Here is a 25,636-nt window from a genome sequence, read left to right as displayed (position 1 = left end):
CCCACTGAGCCATTCATCTACCTCTTCAAACTAAAAGCCTCAGGACCACCAAATTCAGCTAGAAGCCAGCCAAGTCAGCAAATGCCACAAACCGTATACCCCTTTTATCTATGGGCTCTGATTCAACCAGTCATATACATACTAGCACAATTTCTTCATCACATTGTTGCCAATTTTGGGAATGCTTTTTATGCAGATATAGGCAGATCGCAACCCGGGCAATAAGGATACATCAATGGTAGTTTTCATATTCATGTTTCCCCACTCTGTAATCTATTTGTGTGTGTGTAAACATTGAGTGTGCGTGCATGCGCACGAGTGAAAGCTGGCACGCAGTTTATTATTTTTATTAGTTCAGTTTAGGTACAATAAAGTTAACCCCTTTGTTAAACTCAGGAAAACCTGTTGGATTACTTACTATGATCATAACAAGAAACAATCAAACACCTACTGAATTGGGCAGTACATACACTTTAGGAAAGGATTAAACCTGTTCTGGTCAAACAAGGAGAGAAAAGAGGGAAGCCCTTTGACCCTTCCTCACTTGACCTTAACAGCTACGCCAACTATTAAAACTGTATTCCACCAGAACTCACATGGGGCTGAACCTCTGTTGAAGGGTGAGGATGGGGTCGGGAGGGAGTGGCAGGAAAGTGCTAGCTCAGTTGCTTGTGTGCATTTTGGGTGTAGAGTTTTCTGAGAAACCCTGCTTAACGGTGCAGTCCCAGCAGGTTTTGCATCATGTACTTGAAGGGCAAAGTCTGGGGTGTGGTGGATAGATGGCAGGAATTTGCTGGGCAGCAGCATAAATATTCTGGTGCAGTTCTTTAAAGCTGTACTCTGCAAATTGTAAACTTATTTTGATTTAGAAGGAGGCTAGAAACTGGAGGATGTCTCAAAAGCTGAAGACAACAAGCTGGTCTCAAAAGAACTATCCCTGCATAGTATTTCCAGCAGCCACAGTATTTTGCTTTTGTATTAGTATTCCTGGACATAGTAGGCTGCACTTTGCAGTCCCCACTTGAGAATGAAACAAATCGGGAGTCCATCAATTCCCAGGGAGGCGGAGGGCAGCTCACTTCATTCAGAAACATGCTGATGGAAGTGGTAGCAAGGAGTTATGCCATTTTTGAATATGAAGTTTAGTTTCCTTAGCAAACTGCAGTCAGGGCTGCCTGGGAAAAGATGACCCAACAGGTGCAGGCTTTATCTCCAACAAAACGGTTATCCTCTAGATGAAGCGATTCAACATCGTGAAGACATTTATCAAGGTAAATACCTGCTGCAGTTATCCCGCAACAGCGTAACACAATAGCATGCCTGCAACACAGCCACACTTTGCCCTCAACTAACTGCATAATCATATACCTTTCAACGTCCCACTGAATCTCTCAATGCAATCACTTGAGGGTGGAGCCATTAAGTGTCCTCTCCAATACCCTCTGCATACAGCATATTCTTCACCTGCTTTTGGGAAGCACAATGGCCAACTGTACAACCACGGCAGGCTAAAGGAGATAGTCAGCTTTTCAACTATGCCCAAATGATGTCGGCAAAAGAAATTTACAAATTGGGGAGGTCTGGCAGCATCTGTGGAGAAAGAAGCAGAGTTAACGTTTCAGGTCTGTGACCTTTCATCAAAACTCATACATTCAATTGAAACGTTAACTCTGCTTCTCTCTCTACAGATGCCGCCAGACCTGCTGAGTATTTCCAGCACTTTCTGCTTCTATTTCAGATTTCCAATATCTGCAGTATTTTGCTTTTATTATATACAAATCGAGGGAGGCAGGCTAGAAACTGGAGGATGTCACAAAAGCTAATGGCAATAAGTTGCAAAAGCTAATGACAATAAGCGTGCCTCAAAAGAATTATTCCTGGACATAGTAGGCTGCCATTTTGTAGTCCCCACTAGAGAAGATATCAGGTCGTAAAGCTGAAATCGGCAAGCCAGTATTTATTTATTCATCTCCATATACCTACTTTTGAAACACATCCCTTGATACCTACCCAACAAAAATTTATTATTCTCAGTCTTATGAATGTCAATTAACCCAGAATCCAGGTCCTTTTAAGGAAGACAGTCCCCTTGTGTGAAAAAGAGCTACCTGATTTCAGGTAGAAGATTACAAATTTGTTGTAGATTCCTCCACCAGAGGAAACAGTTTATCTATTCTAGACGGACTCACAGCCCTAACACATACCCCCCCACACCCCCACCATCACCACTCCCAATCCTGACACCTGATTCCCCCCGTACTCCCAGCAAAGACCCCCTAACTTCCCAGCTTTTGGCCCTGACCTTCGATCTCCTCCACTCCCACCCTGATCTCCCCTACATATCATCCAAAACCCAATTCCTATCCCAAACCTATAATCCCTCTCTTTACTAGTTATTGCCCTACCCCAATTCCCCTTTACCAGTTAGTGCCCTCTCCTAACTCCCTCTTTTCCTAGTGCCTTCCCCTAATTCCCTTTACTAGTTAGTGCTTTCTAATTCCCCCCCACTTAAAAGTGCCCTCCCCCAATTAACCCCCAAACTTACTAGTAAGTGCCCTCCCCCAATACCCACCCCCACTTACTAGTTAGTGCCCTTCCCCAATCACCCTCCCACTTACTAATTAGTGGGCTCCCCAATTACTAGCCCTCACGTGCTCATTCGTGGGCTCCCCCAGCTTACTAGTTAGTACCCTCCCGCAAACCACTCCCCATTTACTAATTCATGCCCTCCCCCAAACACCACCACATACCAGTTAGTGCACTCCCCCAATCCCCACCCCCTAAAGCATGGCTACCCAACCCGAACCCGATAACATGTGTTGGGTCTCTCTTCCAAGTTAAGCATTCAGGCTCAGGTCGGGGAGAAACTGACAAGCTTGGGGAGATACCAGTAACTGCAGTAAGTACAGAAACATTAACTGAGCACTTGCTTTAATCTTTTCTTGGCCCAAGGATTTAAAATTATCTGGAAATAGGGAGATTAAACTTCCCAACCCGAGTTCTTGGCGGAGTTTTTTTTTTAAATGACATAGGAACTTGATACAGTTCAGAAGCTTGTTTGTCACATTGCATGATTTCCTGAAGTGGATACTTTTATTTTCCCCGCGAGTGCTCAGGGTCGCAGCACCTTCGCCTATTTGAAATCAATGTTTGCTGTTTTTAAAAAACTTTATGATGTTAAATGAACACGGGTACATCATCAACTGGCACCTGTACTCCATCAGTGGTCTAAAGCCTGGCTACCTGACCAATCCCAAATACATGTGTCGGGTTCGGGTCGGGTATTTAAAAAAATTTAAAGGACACGGGTTCAGGGTGGCTGCTGTCAGGTCGGGCAAGGGTCAGGTTTTGATTTTATACCCAAGCCAGGCTTTACCACCCCCACTTTCTAGTTAGTGCTCTCCCCCAATTGCCCCCCCCCCTTCCCCCCCACTTACTAGTGTTATGACCGACGCAGGAGGAGTGCAGTTTTTTCTGGTCCCACTTCTACACAGGTCACAGCATATATTTAAATGTTTACCCGGTTACCAGTACAGCCAATATACTTTTTTAAAAATCTCAGAATAAAATACACCAACCAGGTTTCCTTAATAAACAAAATGGTCAGTTTATTATGAAACAAAACTTAACCAGTAATGAAGTAAAGCATTAACACAGATTGAAATATGAAAAGTTCCCTTTTCAAAATTCTCCAATTACACTCACATACACTGGAAAAAAAATGCAGAAATTCTCTCTGCAGAGATCTGTTACAAAAATTTTTTAAAAAGACTACTTTGGCCAAATACTTGATGAAAAAAAATATATGGAAGGACGTCAGTTGTCCCTTTTATAGTCTACCGTCCAGGTATACGGAGGCGGGATTTGGATTTTGCCTTCAGTTTAGTTGTGCTGTGAACTGCCTGAAGACAGTTGGTGTTTACCTGCCAAGGAAAATGAAGCCACCCAGCTCACCTCCTTCGCTACCTCTTTGAAGAAATCCTACGAAGATCCAGTGTGGGAGAGCTGAAATCCATGGTGCTATATAGCTCCTGAGAAGCTGGCAAACAATCCTGTGATTCAAATGTGTGCTGGGGTAAAACACTTATGCCACATTTCTCCGGTCCGTTCTGGAGATGTGGAGAATTATTCTAGTAGGCTATGTTACAAAACAAGGACAAAAAAAGACTACTTTGGCCAAATACTTGCTAATTCTTGATGGGCAGCACAGTGGCGCAGTGGTTAGCACCGCAGCCTCACAGCTCCAGCGACCCGGGTTCAATTCTGGGTACTGCCTGTGTGGAGTTTGCAAGTTCTCCCTGTGTCTGCGTGGGCTTCCTCCGTGTGCTCCGGTTTCCTCCCACATGCCAAAGACTTGCAGGTTGATAGGTAAATTGGCCATTAGCAATTGCCCCTAGTATAGGTAGGTGGTAGGGAAATATAGGAACAGGTGGGGATGTGGTAGGAATATGGAATTAGTGTAGGATTAGTATAAATGGGTGGTTGATGGTCGGCACAGACTCGGTGGGCCGAAGGGCCTGTTTCAGTGCTGTATCTCTAAATAAAAAAAAATAAAAATAAAAAACAAGATATGGAAGGATGTCAGTTGTCCCTTTATTGGCCTGGCGTCCGGGTATATGGAGGCGGGTCACTGTGATCGTTTCAGAAGCAGTCTGTTCTGGAGGTGTTGAGAATTATTCAGCCATGGCCGGCCCATTTCCCACACCTCTACCCTCACCCCTTTCCCCTCCCTCCCAAACCACGACAAGGTTCCCCTTCTCCTCACTTTCCACCCCACATCTAAAGGATCATCCTCTGCCATGTCCAGTGTGATGCCACTACCTAACGCATCTTACCCTCCCATCAGCATTCCGAAGGGATTGTTCCCTCTGTGACACCTAGGTCCACTCCTCCATTACCCGGAACACCTCATCCCCTTCCCATGGCACCTTCCCATGCAATCGTAGGAGGTGTAATACCCGAACTTTTACCTCCTGTCTCCTCACTATCCAAGACCCCAAACACTCTTTTTAGGTCAATCAGCGATTTACTTGTACTTCTTTCAATTTAGTATACTGTATTCGCTGCTCACAATGTGGTCTCCTCTACACTGGGGAGACCAAACACAGACTGGGTGACCGCTTTGCAGAATACCACTGCTCAATCTGAAAGCATGGCCCTGAGCTTCCAGTTGCTTGCCATTTCAACACATCCCCCTGCTCTCATGCCTACATCTGCATCCTGGGCTTGCTGCAGTGTTCCAGTGAACATCAACACAAGCTCAAGGAACAGCACCTCATTTACCGATTAGGGCAGGCTACAGCCTGCTGGACTAAACATCGAGTTCAATAAGTTCAGAACATGACGGGCCCCCCTTTTTATTTTCAGTTATTTTTTCTTTTAGTTTGTTTTTTCATTCATTTTTCTTAGCATGTGCCTGCCCACTGTTTTTTTTTCATGTTTGTGCTTTAAGCCAGGGCTGTTCATTTCGCTGTCCATTACCACCCTCTCTGCACTAACGCTTTCAACACACCATTAACATACCAATATAAAAGCAAAATACTGCAGATGCTGGAAATCTGAAATAAAAATAAACGCTGGAAATACTCAGCAGCTTTGGCAGTATCTGTGGAGAGAGAAGCAGACTTAACGTTTCAGATCAGTAAACCTTCTTCAGAACTATTAACATACCATTTGCCTTTGCTCCATGGCCTTCTGGTCAGTTATTCTCTGTGACCCTGTCCTATCAACACCGTTACTTTTGTTATCTCTTGCCCCACCCACTTTATTTGCTTAAATTCTATTACATTTCTAACCTTTGCTAGTTCTGATGAAGGGTCATTTACCTGAAACATTAACTCTGCTTCTCGCTCCACAGATGCTGCCCGACCTGCTGAGTATTTCCAGCATTTCTTATGTTTTTATTTGAGAATTATTCTAGTAGGCTTTCTAGGAGAAATGTGGCATCAGGGTTTTCTGTCAGCACACACTTGAATCACAGAATTTTTTCCAGCTTCTCAGGAGCTATGAAGCACCAGGGATTTTAGTTCTCACACACTGGATCTTTATAGGATTTCTTCAAACAGATAGAGGTGGTGGTGAGCGGTGTGGTTTCTTTCTCCTTGACAAGAAAACACAACTGTCTTCAAGCAGTTCACACCCCAACTAAACTGAAAACGTCTAAACCCCAAACAGAGAGTCGACCTCCTGACCTCCATAAATTTTGACATGTGGTTTTCTCTGTAACCAAGAGCTCTGTTGTTTACTGAGCCCAAAGCACATGACTTCCAGCACAGGTGGTTTTAAAACAACATCAAGTGTCCTCTTGGTGCACTTGGTAAAGAAAAACACATCCGTGGAATCTTTTCAGTTTTAACATAATTAATCAAAAATTAAAATAGTAAAAAATGGAAGTATTTGAATAACACTAAATAGTACCTTCCCCCAATTCCCCCCACATACTCGTTAGTGCCTCCCCAATTCCCCCTTTACATGCCCTGCCTAATCATCCCCCACTTATTAGTTAGTGCCCTCTCTAAATCACCCCCCCCCCTTACAAGTTAGTGAACTCCCCCAATCCTCTCCCCATTTACAAGTTAGTGTTCTCCCCCAATCAACCCCCACTTACTGGTTAATGCCCTCCCAATTCCCACCCCCACTTACCAGCCCTCCTCCAATTCACCCCGGGTGGGGGAGGGGGCCATTGGCCATCTTGCCTGTATAGAGATCGCTCTTCAACAGGAACTGTTCCTATCTTTTTGTAGTATTCATTTTCATATAGTTGTCAAATTCCTTTTGAATTTTGGTCCCTTCCTCAATGCCCACTTGTGCTAATGAATTCCATGTTCGAAAAATTCTGAAAAAAACTACTTCATTCTTCTATTGATAATCCTGAGTTAATGCCTCTTTGTCAATCACCTGCCAACAATACTTTCCCTTCTAAAAACTCTTAATTTTGAAAACCTCTATCACTTCTCTCTTAACTGTCGATGGTCAGTATAAAAAGCACAAGTTTTATAAAAGTTTTTTTCATTAGTATAAACTCTCATTCCTATTATGTATAAAATGTAATGTGGCAAAAAAATAAATGTTTTTTTCTGAAATTACTGTATTGCTTTTAATTTAATGTTGCGGATCCTGCCTAGGTAAAAACACCTTGGCCAGATGTTTCTGTTTTCAGTCTGTGACCTTCAAAACTAAAGTTCCATAATTTCTTAAAGTTTCAAATATTTGTCCCTGATGTTTAAAACTCAAAAAAAAAAAGCTTATGTAATTCCTTGCACATTCTTAGGGCATCCCAAAGAACATAATAGCTAATAAAGTACTTTTGAATGTAGTCACTTTTATAAGGGCAATAAATTTGAGCACAGCAAAGTCATACAAATCAATGAGATCAATGACCAGAAAGTGTATTATAGTGGTGTTAGGTGAGGATTGAATAGTAGTCAGGACACTCCCTGCTGTTCTTCAAATGGTGTCATGCACTCTTATGTCCACTTGAACAGATAAAGTTTTGGTTTACTGTCTCACTTGAAAGTTGGGACCTCCAATAGTGCAGCACTCCTTCAGTTCTATACTCGGGTGTTAGCCTACATTACGTGCTCAAGTCCCAGAAGTAGCATTCGAACCCACAATCTTCTGACCATGACAGTGCTACCACTGAGCTAAGGCTGACACTCAAATCCTACAATACAATGAATGCCAACTAAAGTTTGTGCCTGCCTGTTTTAATTCATGCATTAAAGTTAAAAATTAGGATGCTCTACCAGTGACAATGAAGTATGATATAAACTTATAATTTTTACTGCTTTATTTATTTTCTTACATTATGCCGCAAGTATTTTGCTTAACAAACATGCAACTAAGGATGACAATAAGGTGGTTCAAGGTCAAAATTTCTCCACTGCATTCAGTAATGTCATTCCATGTCTAGAACATAATGCCAACAGGGAAAGCCAATCTGTCAGGTTTACCGAATCATCCTATTAAGTCCAATTAATAGTGAACAGAAATATTGTATCATTTCAGTTACCAAGCTCTACTACTCAAGCTAGCAGGATGCCTACTTTAACTATACCTTTATGTTAATTTTGTACTATATATGGATAATGTCTTGGGACAGTGATACTTCATTTTTGATTGAAACATTTTCAAAAATATACATTAAACAAAATAAAAACTTACAAACTGAAATGTGAAAATCCCATTGTAGGTGGGAATGCCAAGTTAAAATAAAAAAGGACAAACAGATACTCTTCAAAACCATTTGAAGACTAATTAAATGGTTATTAAATTCTGGTTAAGAGCACTAGTAGATGTCTCTTTAGGACTTGGCTAACATTTGGCTAATTCTGGCAATTAAAAACTCACCAAGATCTAACACATTTTAAGCTGTTTACAAAATAATTACTAAAAAATTTTGAGGACCAATTGGCTGCTAGAAAAAAAAATTGCACAATTGAGCAGCCTGTTGTCACACTGAACTGCACTGATTTTGGTATCTGAAAGTGTTACAAATGGCAGTGGGCCATATGCTGATCGAGTATCACATTCCTGAAATATCTCAAGGCCTTCCAATGCTGAGTCCTACAGGAATCACTGAACAGCTGCTGCACTTTTCATCCTACGTGGATGGACTCAGATCATCAGCACCAATTTAAACTGCACCTTTTGGCAGCAAATATTTAGAAGTAGGGAACATACAAATTCCAATGGAACCGTAGCAGTTCTAAGATCGGAAGGCAGAAAATGGGGAAATTATTTTCATTAGTAAATTTAACCATAACTTCTAGACTACATAAAATCTTATTTGTCTTTTTTAATTGAATCTCTTCCCCAGTTTGGTTGGCTTGTACTTCAGAACTAGACCTTTCCCCAAACACTTGGCATAAAAGAAACAAAACAGCATGAATAATTTTGATAGCATAAAAATCTAGCTCACCATCAAATTTCTAAGTTACCACTCCAATGACAAGCTATAGGGACTTAGTGGTGCTATTAATCTTTATAAACATAATTCGAGTTTAGGCATTCTGACAAGTAAAGCGACACATTGTGTAAATAACAGGAAAAAATTGCAGTTATTAGATCAAAACAAAACCTCTAAGTTGCATACTACAATATAACAGTTTTCATACTTACTCAACAATCCAAGATCATTAAATTTATAAAATTGGAGCATCCTTGCTACTGTACACACCTGTGGCTATACCAAAGCAACCATTTCTTTTGATGTTTTAATTCAATCTGCACATCAACATTGAAAATAAACGAATAACACCCCAACTTCTTTTAAGTAACCTAGTTGAGGAGGAATAGTAACTCACAGTAAAATGTTTTATCCCAATTAAGATATTTGATTTACAATCCCAAGCTTGAGTCTCAGTGAAAATAGATCAGTTTACTAGTTCTCAGCCAAACTTTTAATGAAGCTATACCACATCATAGAACTGCCTTGTTTCTAATGATAAAAGCTTTTGCATTTGTTATAATTCTCTACAGAATTTTGATAACTAGTCAGTTTGTGACAACTTTAAATTTGTTTACTGCTCAATGGAAACAGGCTGCACAGACAGACACCATAACAAATGTTAATTGTCAAATCTACATAGGTGACAGAAAGGAGATACAACTAATCAGTTGTGACTGTTTGTCTCAGGTGTCTCTGCAATTTGGGTTCTCACCATAAGGCCTCACCCTGCAATGACATGTATAATGTTTTTCTACATTAACGATGCTATACAGATGTTCTATATGAATCTTTACCTAAACTAAAATTTCAAATTTGAAAATGAAGCAGACCTTGAATCTATAGTTACCTCAATTATCTTGCTTCCATACATAATCACAATCAAGATAATTCTCTTCATATAAAGCCACACCTTTTCCCCATCTATCTTACCGGGAGGATGGGGTAGGAGAATCTCTCCTGCTCTTTCCCTATTCCCCCATTGATAGGCATGTGTGCACATTCTCTGTTGGTTTTGGTAATCTAAATCATCATTCTGTGTTCTACTCCGTAACAGTTGCATTTTGCACACATTCACATTCCCTGGTCTAACAAAGGGTGGTAAATTCATCCATGTTTTCTGGTGACCAGAAAAGCCAGTGTTACTGTAATCATGTTTAATATTACAAAGCTGGATATATTTTTAAGATCTCTGAGCAATGTCCAAAATAATACGTTTCTCAGAAGACATTCCTAATTGCCCACTGGCCTGATTAATAAACATTGCAGCCTCGTAATCTTGAAGTTTATGCTTTCAAATGAGGGCTGTTACTAAACTAAATAATTTCTGCCTGGAAACTGGCCCTTTCTGTTCAGCAAAACAGCAAATTCAGTGAAACTGAATAAATCTCACACACTTTCAGCTATGTTTATGCATTGTCTGTAATATTCTTTTAAAACCCCACAGGTGTCACTATTGTGAAGTCATTTCTAGTGAAACTGTGATGAGCTGTTCCCATTTCTTGCTTTTCTTTGCAGAGGCCCAGCACATTTCAGTCTGAAGCACTTGATTATCAATTTCTGTGAAAAATATTGACTAGTTTCAATTTTAATAAAATTAAAGGTTCCATATTAAGCCCAAATTAATTTTTCTTTAAGAAATCTTTTGTTGAATTATCTAAGGACTTGAAAATCAACTTTCACGATGAAGCATCTCTAATTACATTTTTGATTTTCAACAGGTAATTTGATGGGAAACTGCAAGGTAACAGTGTATGTTAGGCTTCCTGTCAGCAAGTCAAAGACCACCATTTCAAGCATGTTTTTTCAATCCTGACTGAAGAATACATAAAAGCAGTAAATTTAAGTGAAAAAATAATTTAACAGTGCAAGCTTGTGATAGTGAATTCAGAATTCCATTGACCTAAATCATTTAACATTTAGAGCAGAAAGATAAGAGTGGCTAACCATACATATTTACATTCACACATCATCCACCTTTCCTTCTCATTCAATATGCTTTGAATTAAACCTCTTCCAGCACCACATAAGTGAAAATTATTTTAATAAAACTTTCTTGATAGAGCTAAATACTTTAGCTCAGATTTTTATGAGCACAGCCTTACAGTTAGTCTTAAATAATATTAGATGGAAAGATATGGGTGCATTTTTAATTAATATCACCCTCATGACTGGAATAAAGTACTTCATATATATATTGTACTTGTAGAATGATTTTTTAAACACAATGACCACAAGTTTCTGCTTTGGGTACAATCAGCGATCCAGGCGCAAATTGTGTTCAGAATTGCACTACCTTGCTCAAGTTTTTGCTCAAACTCATTTATATATCGCTGAACGTAAAATCTCCATGAACCAGTACAATCGGACAGTGCTTTAGAATGTAATTTAAAAAAATGTTTACACTAAAAAATTCTTTCATGAATATAGTGGTAATGTGGTGCAGTTTTATTAATACAGCTGAAAATAGGTTTATCAGAAAACAAGCATTTTTAATCAGTTTAGTCCACCCCAAGTACAAGATTTTAAAATAAATGACAATTACTTTAAACTGTGCAGAACCATTTACTTGTTACATTGGTATAAGTCAGTTACTTAAAAACTTTTAAAACATGCCTACTATTGTCCCTGTGCCTAAAAAAAAAACTTATTTTTTGACAGCCTCCTCAAAGGTCCACAAATAGGAGCAGTTAGCAGTAACTCACAATGGTGATTATTCAACCTGAGGGTGTGGCCACTTTCGTGGACAGGGCCAGCTTCTGGAACAATGTTTTTTAAACTAGTGCAAAAGATCACAGAAACTCTATTTGCACTTGATATTCCTCAATCGTGTGCTGGTTTGGCCAACTTCAGGTATAACCTACCATAGTCTCATGCCCAATGTGTTTTGGGGTTAAAAACATTTTACTTGCCATAGAGAAGGGGTGATATCACTATGATGTAACAGAGTCTGTTCACTATGGTAAGAATACAGCTTCAGCCTATATTCAGAATTGAGACTATCCAAGAGATGGAAAGGTTAATCTTCAATTGGCAGTACTACTCAATAGGATAAATGTATTTGAAGAGAACTGTTTGCAGCATTTCCTCATTAAGGCAGTGAAGATACAAAGACAATATAAATGGGGCATTTCCAAGCTGACAGGCAGTGAATAGTGGGGTGCCGCAAGGATCAGTGCTGGGATGTCAGCTATTTACACTCTATATTAATGACTTGGATGAAGAGACAAGAGAGTAATATATCTAAGTTTGCTGATGATACAAAGGTAGGTGGAGAGGTAAGCTGCGGGGAGGACATAGAGGCTGCAAAGAGATATAAACAGGCTAAGTGAATGAGCAACAAGATGGCAAATGGAGTATAATGTAGGGACGTGTGAAGTTATTAACTTTGGTAATAAAAATAGAAAAGCTGAATTTTTTTTTTAAAGTGTGAAACTGGTAAGTGTTGATGTTCAGAGAGACTTGGGGTACTTATACAAGGAATGCACAAAGTTAACTTGCAGGTGCAGCATGCTAAGATTAGGAAGGCAAATGGCACATTGGCCTTTACTGCAAGGGGATTGGAGTACAGGAATAAAGAAGTCTTACTAAAACTGTACAGGGCTTTAGAGAGACCACACCTAGAACAGTCTGTGCAGTTTTGGTCTCCACATTTAAGAAAAAAGATATACTTGCACAGGAGGTGGTGCAGCGAAGACTTACTAAATTGGTTGCTGGGATGAGGGGGTTGTCCTATGATGAGAAGCTGAGAAAATTGGGCCTATATTCTCTGGAGTTTAGAAGAATGAGGGGCAATCTAATTGAGACATACAAGATTTTGAAAGGGCTTGATAGGGTAGAAGGTGAGAGATTGTTTCCGCTAGTCGGGAAATCTATAACATGGGGGCACATCAGGATAAGGTGCCAATCATTCAGGACTGAGATGAGGAGAAATTACTACACTCAAAGGAATCTTTAAAATTCTCTACCCGAGGGTTGTGGATGAGATAGCCTTTTGGTCTCACAGGGAATCAAAGGATATGGGGAGCGGGAGGAAAGCGGAATTGAAGCCCAAGATCAGCCATGATCGTATTGAAGGGCGAAGCAGGCTCAATGGGCCATATGGTCTACTCCTGCTCCTATTTCTTGCATACACATACGCACACACAATGTTTGAATGGTGAAGGTGAAGGTGAAGAATGCCACATTTCATCCATCAGGAACAGTCATAATTTGTTTTAAAAAGTTACCTCTTTGCACATATTATTCTCCTCCAAAAATACCTTTGGTTTCAATCATCAGGGAAAGAGTGAGAATATTGAATTAGTAATTGAGATTGCCACTTAGGGCAGACATAGATATTGAAATCTAACACAGGTACTGTTGCCTTAGTTACTAGTAATAGTGATGCAACATAGTCATTTTAAGGAAAGAAAGACTTGAATTTCTGTAGTACTTTTCATAACTTCAGGATGACCAAAGCATTTTACAGTCAATGAAGTAGTTTTGAATTCTAGTCTGTTGTAATGTTGGAAACACCACAACCGGTTTGCGCATAGCAAGGTCCCACAAACAGCAATGAAATAATGACCAGATAATCTGTTTTAGTGATGTTGGCTGAACTCTCTCCTGCCCTTCTTCAAAATAATACCACAAGATTTTTGTCTACCTGAGAAGGCAGACAGGACCTTGGTTTAATGTGTCAGCCGAAAGACAGCACCTCTGTGTAGCTGATACAAATGTCTCGCATAAATGTTCTCGTCATACTGTAATCTGTTTTGCTCACCTAGCAAGCTGACTAACACATACTAACTAGCCCAACTCCAATTTTGCCACTTTTAAATCAATGGTAATAATTTGGTAAAGATTGCTTGATTACCCCAGAAGCTGAATTCTGCATGCATTAAATATTCAATGTAAAGAGTTAAATTTTATGATGTTGGTGAAGACAAAATTTCTATAATGTTTTTGACAATTCAGTAACAAATAAACATATAAAAATAATTTGCATTATATAGCATCTTTCATGTCCTCAGAATATCCCAAAAAACCTCACAACAAATGAAATACTCTTGAAGTGTAGTTACTGTTATGTAGGCACACGCTGTGGCCAATTTGCACACAGCAAGGTCCCACAAACAGCAATAGGATAATTAACCAGCTGATCTATTCTGGTGGTGTCAGTTGAGGGGCAAACAATGGCCAGGATACGAGATTGCCTCACTGCCCTTCAAAGCAAAACAAAAAGGCATGGGATATTTTATATACATCTGAACAGGCTGATGGTTTAACATCTTATCTGAAAAGTGGAACGTCCAGCCACGCAGCTTTCTCTCAATACTAAACTGCAAGCCTAGATTATGCATTCAAATTCAGGAGTGGAGCTTTAAAGCATCACATTCTGAGTTAGAGGGGAGAATAGTCATACCAAACCAAGCTGGCACTATCTACTAATAAGGTATTATTTTTACTAAATGCTGTCAATATGGACTCCTGAAGGTTTTAGAGCCATTTGAAAAAAAAATGTACATTCATAACTTAGAAAAAAAGCCTTCAAAACAAAAGGACATCTATGATTTACGAAAAAAAATTTTTTTTAAAAACTTAATTGCTTTTTTCCGTTCCTAAAAAAAGTGCCATATTTCTGCGAGCTAATCCGTTCTTCTTACAAGTGGGAAATCTCCTTTTGAACTGTAATCTAAGTGGAATGTGAAAGTCAAAAATATTCACCTTGATTTTTTTTATAAATATATGCCATAAAGAACCTTCTGCCAAATATCATACACCATTAACAATAAATTTAACCTTCAAAACCAAAAAAATTGTCTGCTACTGTGTTATGTATTTTGTAATACAACTTCTGATAATTATCAAGGAATATCAAACCAAGGAATAAAACGTTCCTAGCTTGAGATAATTATGGTAATTAGGCAAATTGTAGTTTAATGATTTTCCAATGGTTCATCAAGTTTATTCAGTGAATAATGAAACTATATAGACTAAGTCCCACGCTCAATATCTGGTTTGTGCTGAGTTAATTATTAGCAGTGAGAGCAACAGTAGGGATGCCAAAATTGTCTTTGATGCCTTGTTAGGGAGGACACAATGGACTAGGATTCCTGTTTCTGATTGCCATTCAACAGCACCTATTTGAATTACACGTATGTGAATGTCAACTGAGGGCATGATACTGGCCATTTCTTCCCTGCAGTCTGTCAAGATCTGCAGGAGTGGCTACCTGGGTAAGGTGAGCAGCTGCCCATGTAAACGTACCCAACCAAGGAATAAATGCCGTCAAGAGACGCGGTGTGGGAAAAAAAAAAGGATGAACATTTTTAAAAAGGGATATTATTGTGCCAAATGAGAGAGATCCTCTAATGGCCTCGGATCTAATTTTCTTTTTTAACCAGATGAGAATTTAGTGTGTAAGTCATAAATCACAGAATAAAAATGACATCAGAATGAGAGCAGCAGCAGCAAGGCTCTGCTTCTAGATGACAGGGGAGCAGAGAAACCAGGCAGTAAGATCTCCCGAGGCAGATTTATTACACCAACTATACATAACTCAGAATGTGCGTTCTCAGCACACGCAGTGTTGCAACTTGAAACAGTTAATTTAAAAGCATGTATTTGCAGTATATAGAGTACATCAGATATAAATTTCTGAATGTTACAGATATAATTTAACATAGAAAACAATATATATATATATATATATATATATAGTTGCTCCAGATTATAAGCCCCAAAACAAGAAGTTTTGGATAGTTACAGTTAGCATTTTGCATTTGACAATACTACTGTAATATTGTAAGCACGTTCCTGCACAATAAATAAACTTATCATGTTTTCAGAAATGATTGCTCACATGCAGGATTGCAATCTACTTTTTTCTACACACAAATTTCAGACAATTACAATGTTAAACATCTTTAGTAACAATCTAAGTCATATTTTAATAAATTGCCAACAATTCAAAATATTTTCAACTGACAGTTTTGGGGAGACACTAAGTGTTGCCAGCTATTTCAGCCCTGGAAATGCCATCCAAATTGACTAGTGTCTACAGTAAACTAAAAGTCAAAATTCACATTAACTCTGAAACAGCACCTGTTGTTATATGAGATGAAGAACCTCTGCAAATAAAATGAGAACACATAGTTACTGGGATTAAGCCAATAACAAGAAACCCTGCACTGAAGCAGAGAAGCTGCATGTAAGTATTTGATACGATTCAGTTTCCACTGTTCAGTTTTGTCTTAAGGAATAATTATGGGTGTGTTGTCACACCAGCACAGCTTTTCTAACATTCATTTCAAATGGCAATTAAATATAGGTAGGTATGAGTCAGAGTTTTTTTTTAAAAGGAGCCAGCATCTTGCCACATTTCGTTCCTGAGTCACTGTAAAGTCCAATAATAATTCTTAGAGTAAAGCCGCCTATTTGCAAGAACTGCATTATTCCACCCATACAAAATAAAATCCTGTGATTAAACCTCAACCATTCCTTCTCCGAATAATACTGATGATTTTGTATCTAATGGCACTCAGAAATATCTACCTCCACGTTTGCCTTTGCTGATACACCACTGCTGATTTATTCGCCGCAGATGCAGTACAGAATTATTGCATGATAACTGCACTTACTGTTCGAAGGAAGAGGATCTCCTCTTCTCCTTCGCCCCCCTCAGCCATGGTTTATAGCTGCGCTCTCTCTCTCTGTCTGCTGCCCGGGCTAAACTAATACCGAAAACCTCAACGCCAGCCTGCCTGCCTGCGCCACGCGACCCCACGCCCACCGCCGCAGCCAATTGGACGAAAAGTGTGGGCTCGTGGAAAGGGGTCGAGAGTGGATTGGTGAGGAGGGAGTGAGGGGGGTGGGATTGAAGCCCACGTGTGCTAAGGCTGTGTCGCGTTCAGGCTGGCAGTTTTCCCTTGGTCGGTTGGTGAGCGAGCCGGTATTTTGAATGCGGAGTAGGGGTTTCCCGCCCGTTGGAGACAAACGGACGCGCAACATGAGCACATGACCAGGATTTGACGTTTCGCCTGCCGAATGTCTCCGGTGACTTCCACCAACTTACATTTATATAGCGCCTTTAATGAAGCAAAAAGACCCAAGGCACATCACAGGAGCCTTATCGAAGCAAAATTTGACGTTGAACTACGTAAGTGATATTAGGCGAGATGACCAAAAGCCTGGTAGAGAAGCACAGGTATTAAGGAGCAGCTTAAAGGAGGAGAGAGGTAGAGAGGTTTAGGAAGAAAAAAAACTTGCACTTATATCGTGTCTTTCACAACATCAAAGTGTGCCAAAACACTTTATGATGAAGTACTTTTGAAGTATAATCACTGTTTTAATGAAGGAAATTGGGCCAGCCAATTTGCACACAGCGAGCTCCCCCAAACAGCAACATGACAATGGACAGATAATTTGATGTTGATGGATAAATATTGGCCAGGACTCCACGGATAATTCCCTTCCTCTAGTTAGAAAAAGTGCCATGGGATCTTTTACATCCATCTGAGAGGGCAGAGAGCCTTGGTTTAACGTCTTATCCAAAAGACCACACCTCCAACAGTGCAGCACTCTTATCAGCACCAGGATCATCAGCCCAGATTTTGGGCTCAAGTCTAGAGTGGGACTTGAACCCACAATCTTGTGATTTCGAGGTGTGTGCTATCAACTGAGCCACAGCTGAGAGAATTCCAGAGCTTAGGGCTCAGGCTAACTAAAGCATGGTTGCCATTGGTGAAACAATGAAAATCAGAGATGCATGACAGACTAGATTTGAGGAGCACCGAGATGTTAGATGGCTGTAGTGTTTGAGGATGTTGCAAGATAGGCAGGGCAAAGCTGTGGAGGCAGTGAAAATGAGGATGAGAATCTTAAAATCGAGGCCATGCCATGAGCCAATGTAGCTCAGCGAGCATGGGAGTTATGGGTGAACGGGACTTAATGCATGTTAGGATACAGGCAGCAGAGTTTTGGATGAGCTGATGTTTACTGAGAGTTGAATGTAGGAGGCAGGTCAAGAGAGCATTGGAATGGTTAAATCTGGAGGATATTACGACAAGAGTTTTCTGATAACAGATAAATGGTGTGGACTTGGACATGGCACATCATCAAAATTTAGAGTTCCAAATATAGGAAATGTGTCTATCTGTGTAAAGGACAAAAAAAGGTTAATAGTTTGGGCAGATAATGTTAGCTGAAACTTACTGTAGAGAAATGCAAAGTGTTATCATTTAGGAAAAGGGGTAAAGTGAGAAAATATACACTAAATGGTGAAAACTTAAATGGGCTGACTGTTAACACTGCAGCATGCCCTATATTGTGCTATTGAAATTGTACAATTTAAGATTAGGAAGATTAATTACAGTTATAGTTAGTGGTTAGGGTTAGTCCTAGAGCTGGTGCATAGGGTTAGAAACCTTTTTTCATTGTTATTGACAACCACTCTTGTCAAACACAGGCACATTATATTGCAGATCTCTAAATTCAGAAGTAAGTTAAAAGTTATGGGGCATTTATCGCAAACACAACAGATTTTTATTACAGACAAGCCATCTAGTAATTGAGTTAAAATATGTGGCCATGATCAACTGTAAAAAGTATGACTACAATGAAATCTGTGTGACCAAATGTTGACTTATTAGAGCTATGAAAGACTTCAGTCCAAATAGTGCACCATTCATGGCAGCAAATGGTAAGCAGGACCTAACACCAAAGAATAAAATGGCACACATAAAGGAAGCTAATTAGCTCTACCATTTATCTTGTGGACAACTCAAAAATTGTTTGCCGCAAAGTATGTTCCCTGTGCCACATACTCCTCACTGCAGACAGCTTATTTTTTGGACTCTCATGCATTCCTCTGCCTCAAGAAGAGACACCATTAAGATGCAATGCAGAATCTGAGGTCTTGCCAAAGTCACATAATTTATCACAATAATACCTCGTCATTTTCGAACAATCTAGCTGTTGTCAGACACCAGCTACAGACCTACTAATTGGAAACCTTTCCAGTTCATGTATACTCCAGGGTCTTGTTATGGAGCAGACAAGGCTACGTAGGTGCAGTCATTTATGCCCTGCACTGGGTAGATACTTGCAATCCTGGTGAAGTTCAGAGCCTCATCTTTTTATTTTGTGTCTCCATACAGAAGGGGATGTTGTTTTGGTGACGAGTGCATCCATAACCTGCTTGACGCAGGCACACACTGAAAATTGACTAATGTTGTTTATGTCACCTGCCACACAACCTAAATTAATCCAGATGTATAGAAATTTGGAACTACAATCAATGAAGTGTGTGACCTGCAGTTGGTGCTGCAAGAGGTTACATAGCTCTGTAACAACCTGTCTGGTGAAGCAAAACCATTGATGTACAGCTTTTTACTTAACTAGAGGTATGATGTTCTTGTCTGGTAAACTGTAGGGTAAGGTATATGCAAACTCCTTCCTTTGCCCTCTTTTATTCCTACAGCAGCAGGTTTCTCCATCTTGCTTTCTGCTCTTGCAGAAGGTCCTCCGGTCAGAATAGTAGACTGAGTAACTGAGGTCATCAGTATGCATCCTTGCTTCACCACTGACCATAAAATCTAGTGCCCTTATTTTTTTTTAAGTTAACCCTTTCAGCACCTTGGAAAAACTTACTTGCCCTGTTAATGTTGGGCAGCCCTGACTTGTCTGCTTGTTTGACATTTGTCTTCCTGGTGGAAAGTGCAAATTACAAAGAAGGAAAAGTAAAATTTTTTAAACATAATGTTTTTATAGAGGAAAACTTAGTAAAAGTACATGGGGTAGATTAGGAGATAGAAAAAATAAAAATGAACGAGAAATTAGGTACCTTGAAAGCTATATGTGTGCAGTCGATGATGCCCAGTAGACGAGCCTTGACAGCCAATGCTACAAATCTCATAACTCTCTGATTCCATTGGAAAAGTAATGTTGTTTCAGACAGGTAGGAAATGTTAGGGGTGGTTTCCCTTTTCACTTCTCAACTGTCCGCAATGTTTTTATTAGAATTGTGTTTTAACCCTTGAGTGTTTTAATGGTCAATAAACAGACAAATGACAGGTTTTTCATAGGTTTAAAAAAAGACAAATATTTCTTAAAGAAAAAAAATCTAAAATTCCCAACTTCACCCACACATACATGGACACACATACACACACACAAGAAAAAATAGAGATTAAAAGATAGCATGCATTTAGGTGTGTTTTTACAAAGAATTGGTTGTGATAACTTCTTTGTTTTCCCAGGAGGAAGAATTAAATGATACAGGCCTGTTCTTCCTTTTTTTCTGGTTCCCAGGAGTCAAGCTTGGAGAGTTTCAGATGGATAGATGCTTTGCTGCAGACTTCTTTGCTCAAATCTCTGTTGTAGTCTGATGGTGAAGATCCTGTTTCAATCTCTTGGGTGGAGAATTTTCAAAGGTTACCTTTTTGTCTGTGCCTCTAGCTAGTTTTTTTTTTAAGATGGTATTTGTCAGGGTCTTCTTGGCTAGAATAAATCTCTTTCAGCCTCCTGGCTGCTTGCTTTCTGTCTCTGCTCTGGATTTCTACTCAGAAAGGTTTCTTTTAAAAAAAAAACTTATCAGGCTTTGTTTCTGTCAGGTGACCAAAGTTGCTGTTCCCTAGTATTTCATGCAATATCTCAAATGTGTGGTCATTGTTAGACAATGGTGTTTGAAGTTTGCTCATCTTGATAAAGTGGTGTTTGGTCACACCTATTATCCTGAGTTTGAGTCTGGAGACTCTAGGTCTGCGAAGGTCATTATTGAAAAAGGTATCCATTAACATTGAATGGGACTATTAGCATTTCTATCTCAAATGTGTGGTCATTGTTAGACAATGGTGTTTGAATGTTGCTCATCTTGAGAAAGTGGTGTTTGGTCACACCTATTGAGTTTGAGTCTGGAGACTCTAGGTCTGCAAAGGCCATTATTGAAAAAGGTATCCATTAACATTGAAATAAAAACAAGAAATGCTGGAACCACTCAGCAGGTCTGGCAGCATCTGTGGAAAGAGAAGCAGAGTTAACATTTCAGGTCAGTGACCCTTCTTCGGCCATTAACATTGAATGGGGCAATGAGCATTTCTAATGCTTTCTTCAAGGCTATCCAGACATGATCATTGGTTCAGTCTCCCACAGTCACTATGTATATTCACAGGACAGGAAAGGTCACCTGACCTCTTACTCCATTTTGTCTGGTAGCAAAAATGTGTCCATTTTTGGGAGGTTAATTTTTATAGTTCATAATTGTATGAAATGGAAAATTTAGACCAAGATGTGAACATCCGATATCTGGCATTTATTGCCCACTTTGCCTGATTTATTTGGGTCCTGTCAAGTTCAAGGCATGTACGTGCCAATTTTCTTGCTCCATCCTGTCTTTGACAATGTGCTGCATCTCTTTTCTAGTGTTGTAAGTTTCAGTGGTACCTAGCTTATAGTGATTTAACAGTGTAATCTTGACCTGCTCGACCTCCATTTGTGCATCCTTAGCAAATAACCGAATCAACTCAGGTGCTTTTACTTCACACATTGCCATACTGGAATCTGCTCTGTTCTTTAGTTTAACAGTCCAATTGATCTGTAAATCTTGCAAAGACGTTTCAAAGTAGATTTTTACCTTTGCTTCCTGGGCATTAAGCATTGTTAGGAGGAGAGCAAAAAGGAAAATCTGGCGAGAAGAATCCCATGTTGCTAACAGAACCTGCAGAATATTCCTTCCATCCAAATAATAGAAAGATAAGGGATGTGAAAATCTTCCTTATTTATTATTTCTCTATGCTCTACCTAGGTGATGATTAATGCCCAGGAGGCAAAGATGAAAATCTACCTTGAAATGTCTTTGCAAGTTTTTCAGATCAATCGGACAGTAAAGGCAAAACTCTACCCCTAGACATCAAAAGTTTTAAATTTCTTCTCCACAGCCTTTGGCAGTGGGCAGGTTATAGTGCCATTTATGGTAGATAACGATTGCTACTTAATAGCCTATTCTTTACTTTGAGGGTTAGTTTAGTATTTCTGCAGAAATTATCTCGTTTGTTTCTAAGCACTGGGGGGAATTTTAACTTCTGGTGTAAACGCAGAGTTGTGGATCGGCCACCCATTATACACCCACTGAATTTTCATTCCTAACTGACTATTGTCAGGATCCACCTGGTGATGAAAGTTGAAACCAACCTCACTAATCACCTTGCACTCTAGCTGATCACTCTATTCCAATATTATCATAAGTTTCAGCACTACAGCAATAATTTATTATAGTCAACAGACAGATTGGCTCTTCTCTAATTTGATGTGTTCACAAACCTCCAACAAAGTAGGTATCGATTGAGGGATAAATGTCAAATGTCTTCTAAACTTAACTAGAAAATTAGCCTATAATAAAAGCAAAAGAACTGCAGATGCTGGGAATCTGAAATAAAAACAGAAAGTGCTGGAAATACTCAACAGGTCTGACAGCATCTGTGAAGAGAGAAACAGTTAACCTGAAACGTTAACTCTTTCTCTCTCTACAGATGTTGCCAGACCTGCTGATTATTTCCAGCACTTTTTGTTAGAAAATTAGCCTCTCCTACTAAAGCTTTCCTGAGTGCTTGTGTTTCCCTTTGAATTTCCATTACAGTTACTCACTAATCTAAGAATTCTTCATGTTCTGGGAATAATTTGTGTAGGTTACAAGTTTGGAAAATTCCATTAAGATATGATTGATTCCCTTGAAGTTCTGATGAGATTTTCCATAGAAAATCTTAAAGGTCTTGTTTTTCCCATGGAGCAAAATTTCTGTTTATGACTACTTTCAGTATAATATTCAGGATTATAACTTCCTAATTTTTTTGACGTGCCAGACCATATGAGATCCTTGTGTTTAAAACATCGTGCCCTAGTTTTATATCATTGAATCTGTAGGAAAGCATTAAGTTTATAATTTATGCAGTTCGACTTGTGAATCTGATCTGCTGAGTACTGCATACGACTGTCTTTCTTTGTAATACATTTATTTCCTTCAGTGGAATCTAATTTATTAGACAGCTGCCCCCGTGAAACTCAGGAATAGTTATGGATGCTGCAGCTGGCCTCAGCACCCTGGAGAGATATCAACCTGAGATCTTGTTTCTAATTTAACAACTGCTTCTGGACTGGTATACGTGACCATTGGAACCTAAGATAGTGAAAATTTAAAGTACCTGTGCTATGATGAAAATAATTAAAAGGCTTCTACCTGACAGTTGTTGCATTTTAATTGAGGTTAATGAATTTGGGACTAGAAGAAAGTGGGTTCGCATGTAGGGGTTGAGGGGCAGTGGGGATGAGGGAATGAGTGTCTTTCTTCGATGTTGGGGACCTTGGACAGCAGCAACCTAGCCTCCTTTCATGGAGCTTGGAGGAGCATTCTTGCACATCCAGACCCCACAAAAAGAAATAAAAACTTACCTGCTGGATTCCTCTTTGGCTGGTACTTGCAGAGTATGTAGCATGCACTCTTCACTCCTAAACTGGCAATCTGGATCCTATTTAGGCAACATCACCCATTTTGCATATTAAATAAGTTTACTGTCTGGCTCAGGTCGTGCTTCTTGCCACCTAGCAGCAGGTCCTGGGGAAGGTCAGAACAGTTACACGATTTGTATTAACCCAATTCCTGCCATTTACAGAATGCTATTGCCGTTTTTATGCTGGAGGGGAACATGCTCAAAATCTCCTCTGATATTTTTTGGACCGATGTGTATTTGCATAGTTTTATTGAAAACTCCAACACAGAGTAAGTGACGTATTAGATAGTTATGCTAAAGTAGTGCTTTGATTTCAGGAACATAGGAACAGAGCCATTCAGCCCTTTTGAGCATGTCCCACCACTTAATTAGATTGTGCTGATCTGTACTTCAATTCAGTTTACCAGCCTTTGACCCTTATCCATTGACACCCTTACCTAACAACAATCTGTCAATCTCAATCTTAAAAATTTCAGTTGACCCAGCATCTACAGCCTTTTGAGGAGATGATACCAGATTAAAACTACTATGTGTCAAAAAGTGTTTCCTAATTTCTCTCCTGGACAGCCTAACCCTAACTCTGATTTTAAGATTATGCCTCCTTGCTCTGGATTCCCACCAGAGGAAATCATTTCTCTATATCTACTCTATCAAATCCTTTTATTATTTTACTAAACTCAGTTTAATCACCCCTCAACCTTCTTAACTCAAATCAAAGTCCCTGGCCTCGTAATTTAATCCTTTAAGATTTGGTATCATTCTGGTAAATTTTCACTACACAGCTTCCAAGGCCAGTATATCCTTCCTGACGTGCAGTGCCCAAAACTGAACACAGTACTCCAGAAGGGGTCTGATCAAATCTCAGTGCAAGTGAAGCACAACTTACCCCTTTTGTATTCCAGTCCTCATCAGATAAAGGCCAATAAAGTTAATATTGTGCCTATGAACTTTCAAAAGGAATTTGATAAAGTACCACATAATAGCAAAATTGAAGCCCATGGGATTAAAGGGGCAGAGGGAGCATGGATATGAAATTGGCAAGGGACAGAAAGCAAAGAGCTGCGGTGAATAGTTGTTTTTCAGACTGGAGGAAAGTGTGCACTGCTGTCCCTCAGGTTAGTGATCAGATCATTGCTTTTTTAGATGTATTTTAATGGCCTGGACTTGGGTATATAGACCCCAATTTAAATGTTTGTAGATGACATGAAACTTGGAAATTTAGGAATTAGTGAGGAGCATAGTAACAGATTTAAGGAGGATGTAGATAGACTGGTGAAATGGGCAGACCATAGCAGATGAAATTTAACACACAAACATGTCAAGTGATACATTTTGGTAGGAGGAATGAGGAGAGGCAATATAAAACAAATGGCATAATTTTAAAGTGGGTGCAGGAGCAGAGAGACCTTGAGGATGTAGATATACAAGACTTGAAGATGACAGGACAAGTTCAAAAAACTATTCCTTGGCTTTACAATCAGAGAACAAACGCTAAATCTTTATAAATCACTGCTTGGGCTCATAGCTAGAGTATTGTGTTCAGTTCTAGGCAACACATTTTAGGAAGGACGTCAAGACCTTTAAGAGAGTGCAGAGGAGTTTTACTAGAATGGTACCAGGGATGAAAGACTTCAGTTATATGGAGAGACTGTAGAAGCTGGGACAAAAACAAGAAATGCTGGAATCACTCAGCAGGTCTGGCAGCATCTGTGGAAAGAGAAGCAGAGTTAACGTTTCGGGTCAGTGACCCTTCTTTGGAACTGTAGAAGCTGGGGTTGTTTTCCTTAGAGCAGGGAAGGTTAAGGGGTGATCTAGTCAAGGTGTTCAAAATTATTAACGGTTTTGAGAGTATAAGGAGAAAGGGCTAAAAATTCGATTGCACCTGAAAACGGGGGGAAGGATTGCAATGCGTGATTAACCCATCCCTGTTCAAAGTAATGCTGCCTGCTGATTTAAATGATAGCGGTGTGCAGCCCAGTGCTAACACCACTTAAAACTAGCTTGCAAAACTTAAAGTCAGACTGTGTCATTTAAAGAAGAGGTGCATTCTGGCTGCAGCAGGTACTAGAACTGGCTAAAGAGTCTCTGAACCACAGAGAAGTAAAGATGGTGCAGCATGGCAGAGAGCAGGCTCACAGATTTTCTGATGCAGTACTCAAGGCCCTCATGCAGGAGGGAGAAGGGAGGAGAGAGGTCATCTTAT

At 39.7% G+C, this 25,636-nt stretch overlaps 1 protein-coding gene across 1 annotated transcript in view; it reads right to left on the bottom strand.

The window, feature by feature from the left end:
* The window catches only part of LOC137353168 (ryanodine receptor 1-like), a 535,610-nt gene extending 514,023 nt beyond the window's left edge, over nt 1-21,587 (bottom strand). Inside the window, exon 1 of the mRNA XM_068019216.1 lies at nt 21,297-21,587. Coding sequence (XP_067875317.1) covers nt 21,297-21,587 — 291 coding nt within the window. The remainder of the gene's footprint in view (nt 1-21,296) is intronic.
* Nucleotides 21,588-25,636: the final 4,049 nt, after the last annotated feature.

This window comes from Heterodontus francisci, chromosome 40 (genome assembly GCF_036365525.1).
Source record: "Heterodontus francisci isolate sHetFra1 chromosome 40, sHetFra1.hap1, whole genome shotgun sequence".
Taxonomy (NCBI): Eukaryota; Metazoa; Chordata; class Chondrichthyes; order Heterodontiformes; family Heterodontidae; genus Heterodontus; species Heterodontus francisci.
This window is presented reverse-complemented; position numbering and strand designations above follow the sequence as displayed.